The sequence below is a fragment of the Trachurus trachurus genome, assembly GCF_905171665.1.
Source record: "Trachurus trachurus genome assembly, chromosome: 3".
Taxonomy (NCBI): domain Eukaryota; kingdom Metazoa; phylum Chordata; class Actinopteri; order Carangiformes; family Carangidae; genus Trachurus; species Trachurus trachurus.
In genome coordinates, this window is record NC_139893.1 from 32,431,021 (window position 1) to 32,443,916 (window position 12,896).

General features: G+C 42.9%; 1 protein-coding gene across 1 annotated transcript; it reads right to left on the reverse strand.

Annotated features, from left to right (window-relative positions):
* Positions 1 to 511: 511 nt before the first annotated feature.
* On the reverse strand, positions 512 to 12,562 carry LOC311008056 (uncharacterized protein; the record flags this gene model as incomplete). The annotated part of the gene is made up of 3 exons (XM_084001489.1): positions 12,300 to 12,562; positions 901 to 1,148; positions 512 to 529 (listed from the first exon to the last, which is right to left on the reverse strand). The coding sequence occupies exons 1-3, from the start codon at positions 12,490 to 12,492 to the stop codon at positions 512 to 514; spliced, it is 459 nt and encodes a 152-aa protein (XP_083857615.1). The 5' UTR covers positions 12,493 to 12,562.
* Positions 12,563 to 12,896: the final 334 nt, after the last annotated feature.

Genomic DNA, 12,896 nt, shown 5'->3' on the forward strand with positions numbered 1-12,896 from the left:
GTGAAAGAAACAATCTACCAGATAGGGAAATCGATGTCCACAAATAGCACAACCAATTGGTTTGTCATCTGTATGGACTCTTATATGTTCTCTAAGAAATTTTTTAGATCTAAATTTTTTACCACAGAATGTACAGTCAAACGGTTTCTCCCCTGTATGGAGTCTTGCATGATCATTAAGAGTCAGTTTATGTTTAAATTTTTTACCACATGTAGCACAGTCATATGGTTTATTTCCTGTATGAAGTTTTATATGTTCTTTAAGATGACCTTTACGTCTAAATTTTTTACCACATGTAGCACAGTCATATGGTTTCTCCCCTGTATGGAGTCTTGTATGATCTTTAAGACAACTTTTACGTCTAAATTTTTTACCACAGGTGGCACATTCAAATGATTTCTCCTCTGTATGGAGTTTCATATGATTTTTTAGATTCCTTAAATATGTACATATTTTACCACATGTAGCACAGACAAATGGTTTCTCCCCTGTATGGAGTCGTATATGATCTTTAAGAGTCCCTTTGTATCTAAATTTTTCACCACAGGTAGCACAGTCAAATGGTTTATCTCCTGTATGGATTCTCATGTGTCTCTTCACAGCCCATGGGTGGGGAAATGTTTTCCCACACTCTGAGCAGCAGCAAGACTTCTTACGGCGAGACTTCTTAGAGTGAGACTTCTTCCCACTGTTACATTCTTCATCACTTACAGGAGCAGCTTCACTGTTCAAACCTGACTCATGTGCTCTGGTTTCTCCCCAGTCATCATCACTGTCATCAGTCTCAGAGGACGACTCTGAGACCTCATCATCTGTATCTGGCTGAAGATCTTCAGGTTGATCTGAGTTCCTGGCTGGTTCAGATCCTCCACAGTCGTCTCCATCAGCCTCTATCTTTACCTCTATCTTTTCAGCTGAGCTGCTGGATGGAGGCTCTGCCTCAGTTTGTCTTTGATGAGGTTGTAGGGACTGAGGTTTCTCCTCCTCATCCTCACTCTTCACATGAACAGAAGTGAGGGGGAACTCTGGAGTGGTCAGTAGTTCTTCCTTTTCTTCTTTAATATGTCGACTCTCTGGGTTCTCCTGATCCAGACTAGTGGTCAACTCAGGAGGATCCTCTGCTTTTATCATCAACAGGTGATGATCACCTGCAGAAACAATGAAATACACACCATGAACAACACAGGGGTGCAAACTCATCAGGGGTAAAAAAGGTGACAAGATACCGACCCCCTATGGGGGTCCGGGGGCATGCTCCCCCGGAATTTAAAAAAAAAAACCAACTTTAAAGGTGAATTTACAGTCAATTTTAGCATGAGACTAGGGTCCAGATTTACTCAGGTTTGCACAGCTTTTGCTCCTGTTAAACCTGCACAATCTGTCTCTCTGTTTGGTTTTGAAACATGTGAAGGGGGTCTTCAGCCTATGCAGGTTTAGCATGAGTAAAAGCTGTGCAAAACTTAGAGAATCTGTCCCTCGATGTCCATCAGATGAATCATATTGCCTTCAAACTAAATACAATTTAATACAGACTGATAGGTTAATTGTGAAACATTTATTTATTGATGTAAATGTGTTTTCTGTACGTAGGCTATGCTCCGAGGCAGCGCTGCTCTTTCTGTCCAATAACACACGCAAAGCTTAAAAATGCCATAGGCTACATCAAACATATTAAGTGGCAATATGTATTTAAAAGATGTTCAAGTAAACGGTTCGGTTCACACGCTTTTGTGGTCATGGTTTTTGGTTCGGTTTGGTACACTTTGATCGTTGGGAAAATCAATCATGTCTTGTATATTCAGGTTAAAACTGAAAGAATGAGGCAGTCTGACATCTGATACATCATTGTGACAGTCTGAGGTTAAAAGTAGGTGAGATTCTGGCGGCAAGAGAGGAGACATCCATAGTTCCAACATGTTTTAATTTATTGGGCAAAGAAAGTTATCTAACAAATGCTAAGAACAATTAGATATTCATTGAAATATATAACCTATATTTATTAATTGTGGTTCTTACAAAAATTTAATATAAAAGCTAAAATGTCTCTTAAAGCTCTGCCCCTTTAATTAGTGCATACAAAATCATTTAACTTTAGCCTACTACTTTTACAACCACATTATTTACCAGCAACATAAAGTAAAACAGAGGCAGAGGTGTCCTGCAGCAGTCAGTCAACCTCCTCTTCTTCCTCCTCCTGCTGCTGCACAGGTCGCGCTGCAGTGCTAATAAATGCTAAAGGCGCTAATCGCTAATTGGTCGCGATCATGATGATCACACACGCGGTCCCATACAGCACCTATACAACGCTGCTGGCGCATCTTCTAGCTCCGACTCCTTCACTCGCCATGCTCACAAACGTTTCCACAAGTGACCAGCTGATACACTGCTCTGCTTCTTCTTCTTGTTTACCCATAGCAGCCATGCTACAGGGCAGATTATTTCTTAGCGCAGGCATGGTTTGATGTCGCACTGTACAGCCCTGGGTTTCCCGCTGGCTGGTTAAACTCTTTATAGGAGATTAATGTTGGTCTCATTGATTAAATCTAACAACTGTGGCAGTCGCGTTAGTTAGTTTTTTCTGAAAAGTGAAGCTTCAGGTGTGTATTGCTGGACAGAAACGCAGCGCTGCCACCACTTGTTGTCATCCAGATAAGGTGCAGGAGCCTTAAAGAGACAGGTGCATTGCATTGCTTCGCCTCGCCGGACCCCCCCCCCCCCAATTTTTTTTTAATTGCGGATTTACACGAATCACACAAATGACCCATTTGGGATCCCAAACGGCGAATTTCGCAGAAAGGTGACAAGTTTGCACCCCTGACAACAGTGTCTTCATACTGTCTAGGAAACGATTATTTTTCTCCTGATTGATCTATCGACTCGATCGCCCCTTGATTGGGGGTTGGCGATCGGACCGTATGAGTTTTGCTTTTACTCTCAGTGTAAATGCCATTAACGGCGAAAGAGTGCTATGGTGAGATGAATGAACGGAACGATATTGCCGCTTCAGGTGCTCGTTCATTGCCATGGTGCTGCTGGGGAACGCCATTTCTGTTTTTCTGCTGCATGTGTTCACAGCCCGACGCTGTATTGTACAGTGTTGTTTTCGTCAACGATGACAAAACCACTTTTTTTCATGACGATAACAAGATGGTGACGAGATAAACATGGCTCTTTGATGACTAAAACATGACGAGACTTGTGTGAGTTTTTGTTGACGAGACAAGAATGGACAAAATGTTAATGTTTAATGTTTTAGTCTTAATAACTTCCGATACAATTGTTGATACCCACAAAAAAAGTGAAACTATAAAAGTTAGGCTAAATGTAGTAGGCTACAACATGTCAACGTTCTCTACAAATAGTAGGGAGGTTAGGCCCAAAAAATAGGCCTTTGACTTCAAGTCATGATGCAAAGGTCCCCTTTGGCATGGAAGTACCTTAGGGTCATACAAATAAATCCATCCTAAGACACAAGTGAGATCACACTTTGTATCCGAAATAAACATGTTTTTAAAATGCCTTTTTTTAATTGAGAAAACGCATGTTAAAAGCACATTCCATTTAGAATGTCCATATAAACTCAGGCAGATCCCCTGATGCCTTCAGCTCCTGGATGTGATCTACAGCTTCTGAGACAACATGCAGCTGCTTGTGTGACAGGATATTGGGTTTTATTAATGTAAAAACATTAATAAAACTATACTGATACTGATTTGTTAAAAATCAGACGGAGTGCAACAAATACAGCCTACAAGTAGTTAAATAATAAGATGTAATTCATATTACAGTGGTGTCAGGAAAGACCAATTAGCCAAATATTGTGTTGGTCAAAATATAGACCTACCTATAACTAGTTACTGCTTGTGTATGTTGATTTAAAAAAGCTGAATTTACATGACCCATTCTGGGTCAGGGGTCGACAATATAAATGGCCCGGACGTACTTTTCAAACCGTCAGGACTGGGCCAGTGAAAATAATGCCTTGAAAAAAATATAACAAGTAAATAAATAAATCTAATTCACATTAAATCCCTGTGGTTTGAAATGATAACTGTCAAATCGTCTCGGTAATTAGTGCTAAGAGATCCCGACCCGATCAACGACAGAGACATCTACTTTCTGTGCACAGCCAGCGCTGTGCCCTGGCACGTCAGCACCACCTGCAAGCAGCTGCCGCTCGCTCACTCACTCACTCCCGCTGCTGCTGATAGAAGGTCGTCACAAGAACCGATAAAAACCTTTTTCTTAACCATGAAACTTCCCTCCGCCTCAGCGCGTCGGGTCGAGTCCTGTCGGCACCGACGCGAACGTTACACATGGGCCAGAGCTTGCGCTGGGGCGCCAGCTGTTCGGTGTGCGCCACAGCGGTGGTGCACGTGACGTTTAGACCATAATAACAAAACAAAAAAACGTGTGTAAACGCAAAACTGAGCTGAAAATGAAACAATGAGTCAGTTTTGCACCAATCTGTGAAAACAGCCTAAACGTGAATGAATGAGAACAACAGTTATATCACTGAACTACTTGGAGGATAAAAGTAATGACTACATAACTTCATGTTTGTGTTGAGGCATATTTACCATTTTAACTCTGTTTTTACTTAATTGTTAAACCACAGTGGAGGCTAAATATGTGAAACTGTTATTCATTTATTAAATAAAGTAGCCTGATGAATTTAGAAGCACTTTTTTTTGTCCTTCTTAAATCGTGGTATTGACTAAGTATCAAGAATGTTGGAAATTTACTAGTATTGGTATCAGAAAGTTCCAGCCTCGATGGCGAGACCGCAGGAACTGACTGGGATATGTTGTTTTTCGTTAATATGGGGATCGATACCTATTGTCCTAGGCCAGTGGTTAGAATGGTGGGGCCAGTGATCTTCAAAAGCCACTGGCCCAGAGGGCCAACTGTGGCAAATTTCCCTTATTGTCTACCCCTGTGGGTCATATTAGAAGTCAAGTTAAATCAAAGGAAAAATGTTTTTACTATTCTCAAATGTAAAAATGTTGTGCTCCTAAAGTAAACTAACAAATTTTAGTGTAGAGCGCCCTTAAGCAATGTTCAGCTTTTATGTACATATAGGCAGGGTGCGATTTGCCGGGGGGGGATGGTGGGGATTTCCCCCCCCTCTGTTTTCGATGTCCCCCCCTCTGGTCATTTATTATTATCCCCGGTGGGGATACGTGTTGTCCCCCCCTCTGGTCAGACAGAGTAATAGTCCCTACTTTAGATCAAGTCTACATCATTTGAACCGCGAGCCTTTGTGAATGCTTGTTAATGCTCATCTTATCAATCTCACGATGTTACAGCATCTTTATTTCTTACAAAGTGTGATCTCACTTTTGTCTTAGGATAGATTTATTTGTATGACCCTAAGGTACTTCCATGCCATAGGGGACCTTTGCATCATGACTTGAAGTCAAAAGTCGCTTACGACACCGAGTGGCCTGCACTGCCATCACACAGGACTGTCTCCTCAACCCCAAAACCACGGAGAAAACAACCACGGACCAAGGCTCGAGCAAACTGCCCCAAGACACAGGGATTCTACTTGTGAACAGATATGCTCCACTTTCACAGGACCCAGACTCCCCAAAAGAAGGCTCATCTCCCAGGACCAGAGAAAGGTATGAGGCTAAATCTGATGCTAAAGGGCTACAGAGAGAGCTAACCACTGGGCCTCAAACTCTGATAGTGGGTGACGGAGCTGTGTATGACATAAAACGCTTTTGCAACAAGAACAACACCAAGGTACTGTGTTTTCCCAATGACATGGTGTCTGATGTTTCAAAAAAGATCCTGAAGATTGTTGCTGAGCATCCAACATTGAAATCGCTCATCATACACACAGGAGCCCTTGATGTTGTGAAGCAACAATCAGAGCTATTAAAACGAGACTTCATGGAACTGATAAACAAAGTTCAGTGTTTGAATACTGAGGTGTTTTTCAGTGGACCTCTGCCAACAGTTCGGCGAGGAGATGAGAGATTCAGCAGGCTGATGATGCTGAACAGATGGCTTAAAGATGTACTGCTCAATCACTGAACTTTATTGACAACTTCAACATCTTTTGGGAACGCAGGCACCTCTTTAAGGCAGATGGATTTAGCCTTAACAAGTCAGGAGTACAGCTGCTAAGTGCCAACATCTTTTACTTTTTGCGTCAGGCACCAGCAGTCCCTGTCAAGGACAAGAGACAAAACAATCCAAAACAGCAGATAAGACGGCACTCTGGTGAGGGCGCTGAGATAAGGATTGACAACGGAGGACAGCAGACTCAGAAAGAACCTGCAACGTCATCATCTGCACCCCAGCAACTGGATTATCCACCAGCCCCAACAACGTCATCATCTTCACCCCAACAAGTGGATTATACACCAGCCCCAACAACGGCATCATCTGCACCCCAACAAGTGGATCATCCACCAGCCCCAACAACGTCATCACCTGTACCCCAACAAGTGGATCATCCACCAGCCCCAACAACGTCATCATCTGCACCCCAACAAGTGGATTATACACCAGCCCCAACAACGGCATCACCTGCACCCCAACAAGTGGATCATCCACCAGCCCCAACAACGTCATCACCTGCACCCCAACAAGTGGATTATCCACCAGCCCCATCAGCTCAACACGAGGAGTCTCCCTTAGCCCCAAAAGCCCCAAAGGGGGAGTCTCCCCCGGCCCCAACAGGAGACTCCCAACATTCAACCCCCCGAACCCCATCCAGCCCCCAACTCTCTTCATCTAGTCCTGACTCCCCATTTCTGGATTTCCCTGACAGGATGAAGAGCTTTCTCACTAGAGGAATCCAACTAACACCACGCCAGGGTCTCATATTTTCCCCAATTAACCCCCCACATCGTCCACCCCCTCGCATTCCACCACGTCAGAAACAACCCTCGACCAAAAGTCACCGAGCCCCCCCACTTCCTCTGAATCATCATATCATTGAATCTGAATGATATGTGCCGGGTCCAGGCTGCAATACTGATATCAAGAATGTTCTTTCCCAGGAAAAGTCAGGGCCCTATGGAGTTCAGGCAGCTTTCTCAATCCCTGTGGTGACGGGTAACAGAAAAGTGATCAAACTGGTGAGAAATAAAAAGGGTTCAATTAAATCTACCAATCTAGTGAGTATAGCTTGTCAACCTCGAAACTCACCAGTGTCTCCTGTTATCTCCACATGGTTAGCTCTACTTAATATAAGATCACTAGCCAACAAATCCTTGTTAGTAAATGACATCATTATGACCTATAATCTAGACTTCTTACTTCTTAGTGAAACATGGCTGACTGAATGTAGCTGTGCTACCATTCTCAATGAGGCTGCACCAACAAATTTCAGTTTTATGAATAAGTGTCGAAGTGGTAAGAAAGGCGGGGAAGTTGCTGCCATTTTTAAATCTGTATTTCAGTGCAAGGAAACTATATTTGGTGATTTTAGCTCTTTTGAATATCTCTGTTTTTTAGTAAAGGGTGATCCAAAAGTTCTCTTCCTAATTACTTACAGACCACCAAGATACCCAGGAAAATTCTTTGATGAGTTTGCCGAACTGCTGTCAGTTATCTGCACTGACTACAACTTTTTTTATCATAACAGGGGATTTTAACATTCACATAGACAATAACATGGACACAAATGCCAAAGAACTTTGCTCTCTTCTTGACACTTTTGGCCTCTCCCAACATGTGAAAGGGCCCACACACACCCGAGGCCACACTCTGGATCTGGTTATCTGTAGAGGTGTTGACATTACATCTGTTGATATCAAGGACTTGGCTCTTTCTGATCATTTCTGTGTGTTCTTTGACTTACAGATAACTCCGAACATGCAGTTACCCTCTGTATCTGTTAGGAAAAGGTTCATAAATGAGAATACCAGTGTTAAGTTTATGGAGGCTATAGTCATGTCACCAACTGTGAGTGCAGAGACAGTTGATGAACTCCTGGATAATTTCAACTGCAAAATCTCAAATGTCATTGATACCATTGCACCTTTTAAAACTAAGATGACCTTGGCCAGACAGAGAACACCATGGAGGAACACTTTGATGGTAAAGGCTCTGAAAACAGAATGCAGGAAAGCTGAGCGTAAATGGAGAAAAAGTAAACTTCAAATCCACCATGACCTCTACAAACAAAGTCTTTGTAATTTTAACCATGGGCTATTCAAGGCTAGACAGCAACACTTTACTGAAATGATTCATAAGAATATCAACAACACTCGTGCTCTGTTTGCTATGGTTAATAAGCTTACAACCCCCCCAAAAGAGATAGTTTCAGAACTCTTTTCCACAGAAAAATGCAATGAATTTGCTTACTTCTTCAATGAAAAAATCAAATCCATAAGGCTAAATATCAACACAAATCAGCAAAATAATACAATGATGCAATCCCTAAAATCACCTAGGAATAAATCAACTGTAATGTCAGAGTTTAATACAGTTGACCAAAAAACCTTAGAAGAAACAGTTCAGCATCTTAAAACATCGACGTGTTGTCTTGACACAATACCATCTGACTTTTTTAAAACTATTATAAGCTCTGTCCAAACAGATCTGCAGCAAATAATAAATTGCTCACTTCAATCAGGCACGTTTCCTAAACCCCTGAAAGTAGCTGCCATCAAGCCACTCTTAAAAAAGAGAACATTGGATACTACCATTTTAACCAATTACAGACCCATCTCAAATCTTCCCTTTATAGCCAAGATCGTTGAGAAAGTGGTTTTTAATCAACTCAGCAACTTCTTGAACTCCAGTGGACTCTTTGACAAATTTCAATCAGGCTTCCGACCTCACCACAGTACAGAAACAGCTCTTATTAGAGTGATAAATGACATAAGGTTGAACACTGACTCAGGCAAGGTGTCAGTTCTGGTCATGTTGGATCTCAGTGCTGCGTTTGACACTGTGGATCACAGTATACTGCTGGACAGGTTGGAAACCTGGGCAGGACTCAGCGGGACAGTCCTAAAATGGTTCAGGTCCTACTTAGAGGAACGGAGTTATTTTGTGACCATTGGTAGTTATCAATCCGATCGAGTGGCTATGACATGTGGAGTTCCTCAGGGGTCAGTCCTTGGACCCCTTCTGTTTAACCTGTATAGATACTTATCAGTAGGTGACGTCACGGTGCGTTCCACCGGGCCGCCGCCATGCTGGGTACCGAACACTGAGTTAACCTCTATTCAGCACAGTGCAGCCACATCCTCTCTGACCAGAAGACTGCTGCCTGATGTAGTTTGGATATGGATATTTCTCATTTTGATGGCCTTGCCTTGAAAGCACACACCTCCAGCACATTTCTGCTGAGACGAGCTTTGACAGCGCGGTGCGCCGCTCTCTCTCCCGTTAAAAGTTAATCTAGCTCACCCAGCTGACCTCTCTCTCTCTCTCCTCATCTCTCTCTCTCTCGCTCACTGTCTCTCTCCTGTTACTTATATGTGTTTAACCAAATACACGAAAAGCCAAATCAAATCAAAAATGCGTAGCCCACTTCTTTTTTCTTTTTTCTTTTTTTAACTCACAGACATTTATTTTCATAAAGTAGCCTAATAAAATATCTGGACATTTTGCCATTGTTAACATTGAGACAAAAGGCTGCAGGAATGGAAGAAGAATTCGGCAAATCATCTTATCACGCAAAAAGGCACAACAAACAGGTTTTGCACAATGGTTTGCACAGATAAGTCTTAAAATATGTGCAACACCTTCTCATCACAATCCACGCCATCTACACAGTTACGTTATCAGCTGTTATTAAAACCCAACTCATCAGGAGGCGATGACCAGCACTCACATTAAACAAACCGTTAACTATTAATCCACACTCAAACCGAAGCAACAATAGTTTTAACTGTACTCAACAAGCTGTTACAAGGTTTACAACAGATGACAGACAACCTGGGCCGTGTATGTGCGTGTATAAGAAAGGGGCGAGATGGGGAGGGGGGGAGGGAGGGAGGGAGGAAAAGTAGGTAAAACCTGTTAGCTGTTAGCTACCGTAGCTCAGGCGTCGGTCTCCCGTCAGGTAAAAGCAGCTGTTTATTCCTCAAATGAAGCTCATGTTGAGCCTCTCCGGTACAATTATCCATCACTGCTGTTGAATTAGCCGCTAAACTGCTGGACGCTAAAACCGAGGGGGCGTCTGTGTGTTTACAATTCACGAAAGCAACGTGAACGTACTGTACGTGCCACTCACACTCAGAAGAGTGAGGCAGCCTCCCTTGGCGTACATGTCTCCCAAGCTGTTTAATGACGGTAAAAAAAAATGAAACAGAAAGTAAATATCCTGCATAGTTTCTCTTTTCTGTGCTGCGCTGATCAGAGCGGCGTCCCTACCTAGTGTATTTTACTTAGCAACGATCTGTTAAACAGGAATAACAGACTGTTAAAGCAGATATCAGTGGAATGTTTTTGTTAATATAAGTCCTAAATAGTCCTATTTTCCGTCAGCAATCACTTACATGAAGTATTTCAGCCTAAACACGAGTCTCTCCGTCACTCTGCTCTGCTGTAACCCGAGGAGAAAATTTTCCTTGTGGGATACAAGTGTTATCCAATGAGGAGAGAGAACGGCATGAAGGGCTGTGTGTGCAGCCAAGGGATGCGCGTGAATGTGGTGACGTAGCACGAGGACCAATTGATGCCTGACAAGGGCGGGGGCTGCTAACTCATGGTGCGTTCACGGAAACTCGTACTTTGTGTTTTTCCTTCCTGTGAAGTCATACCAGTTCGATCTGGTACGAGTTCACGGGTCGGAAGTAACGAGTGGCCGTTATAGGGAACTTTCACAGACAACAGGACGGTAAAAACACGAGCTACGGGTTACCTGGAACGCTACCAAGTCGTAGTTGTGACTTGAAGCTGTAACTTACGGTTTCAAAAGCCTGCCTTGAACGCAGCATTAGCCGAAACGGCCGTGAAGCTGATATCTGCTTTAAATGCAAAATCAAGATGTAAATAAATATCAGAAATATCAATAAATTATCGGAATACGACATTCAATAGAGCCATGTAATAAAAAAAGGTTTATCCACTATTTTTTGTGAGATTTGATGTCACAGCTCATAGACTGCCTTTGGAAGTCGGTACCCAAGATGGCGCTGTGACCGGCTGCGAACGCTGTGTGACGTCACGTGATATCTATCAATATGCTGCCTCTGGGTCAAATTCTACAGAACTCTAATGTCAACTATCATAGTTATGCAGATGACACACAGATATATCTTGCACTGTCTCCAGATGACTGCAGTCCAATAGAGTCATTATGTCACTGTTTAGAGCAAGTCAAAAATTGGATGAGCCAAAATTTCCTTCAGTTAAATCAAGAAAAAACTGAGGTCATTGTTTTTGGAAATAAAGAGAAGAGGGTTGCTGTCAGTAAACACCTTGAGTCACTGTCTTTAGAAACTAAAGACCAAGTCCGAAACCTTGGCGTGCTGATAGACTCAGATCTGACCTTCAACAGCCAGATCAAATCAGTCACCAAATCAGCCTTTTATCAACTGAAGAACATCCAGAATTAAGGGTTTTATGTCCCAAACTGATCAGGAGAAGCTGGTTCATGCTTTTATCTCCAGTAGACTAGACTACTGTAACGGTCTTCTGACTGGTCTCCCCCAAAAAAGTATCAAACAGCTGCAGCTCATTCAGAACGCTGCAGCTCGAGTTTTAACCAGAACAAAGAGATAAGATCACATCACCCCGGTTCTTAAGACCTTACATTGGCTCCCAGTCAGCTACAGAATAGATTTTAAAGTTCTGCTACTGGTTTAGAAATCACTGAATGGTTTAGGTCCAGAATACATGAATGACATGTTAGTAGGATATAAACCCAGTAGAGCTCTGAGATCTACTGACTCAGGTCAGATAGTGGAGCTCAGAGTTCAAACCAGACATGGTGAAGCAGCATTTAGCTGTTATGCTGCACACAAGTGGAACAAACTACCAGCAGAACTGAAATCAGCCCCAACTGTCAGCACTTTTAAATCCAGGTTAAAAACATTTCTCTTTTCACGTGCTTATAGCTGAGAACTTAAAACTTTATCTATTTTCTTTTCTTTTACTTGTATTTGCTCTTGCTTTTAACTCTGTTTTTAGTGTTTTGTTTGTTTTTATTCTGTCTTATGCTTCTTTTTTCTTTTTTTTAATGTTTTGTCTTTATGTAAAGCACATTGAGTTGCCTTGGTATGAAATGCGCTATATAAATAAAGATGCCTTGCCTTGCCTTAACCTCCCTACTAAAACCAGGATTTTGAGGTTCATGGGTTTAAAACTGAATCACCAACCGATTTTGTGGAGGACGACCCGAGGCTGCAGGCGAACATCCACCATGTTCCTCTGCTGCTCGATCTCCTGTCTGAAGCCCGGAGCCTCCGCCTCGTTCCCGGCTACGACTCTGTCCGCGGCCGCTAAGGTTTCCTGGGAGACGGCGGTGAGTCTCTCGGTAACGGATCCTCTCGGATCCTCGACCTCAGACATTTTACTAAAACTCTCGGTTGTTCCCGCCAAGTGACTCTATTGTTTCCTCAACCGGGACTCTAGCTACGTACACAGATATCATCCTAGAAACCGGGACAACTTCAACAAACACTTATTCAACCACAGGACATCGTGGTATCTGTTGTCTCCTCCGAGGAGACCCGCGTTGCTCCTCCTCTTCCTCCTCCTGCTTCCTCCTCGTTGTTTCCGGAAGTGTAGCCGACACTCATCGAGGCGCATCACTGCCCTCTACTGGACAGTCTTAGGGCTTTCTTCACTCTTCCTTTTCTGTGGGGTTTAAGAGGCTTGAAAGAATTGTATTATCCATACCATACAACTTTCACCACGCACTGCTGCAGCATGCGCGCTTCTCTCTCTCTCTCTCTCTCTCTCTCTCTCTCTCT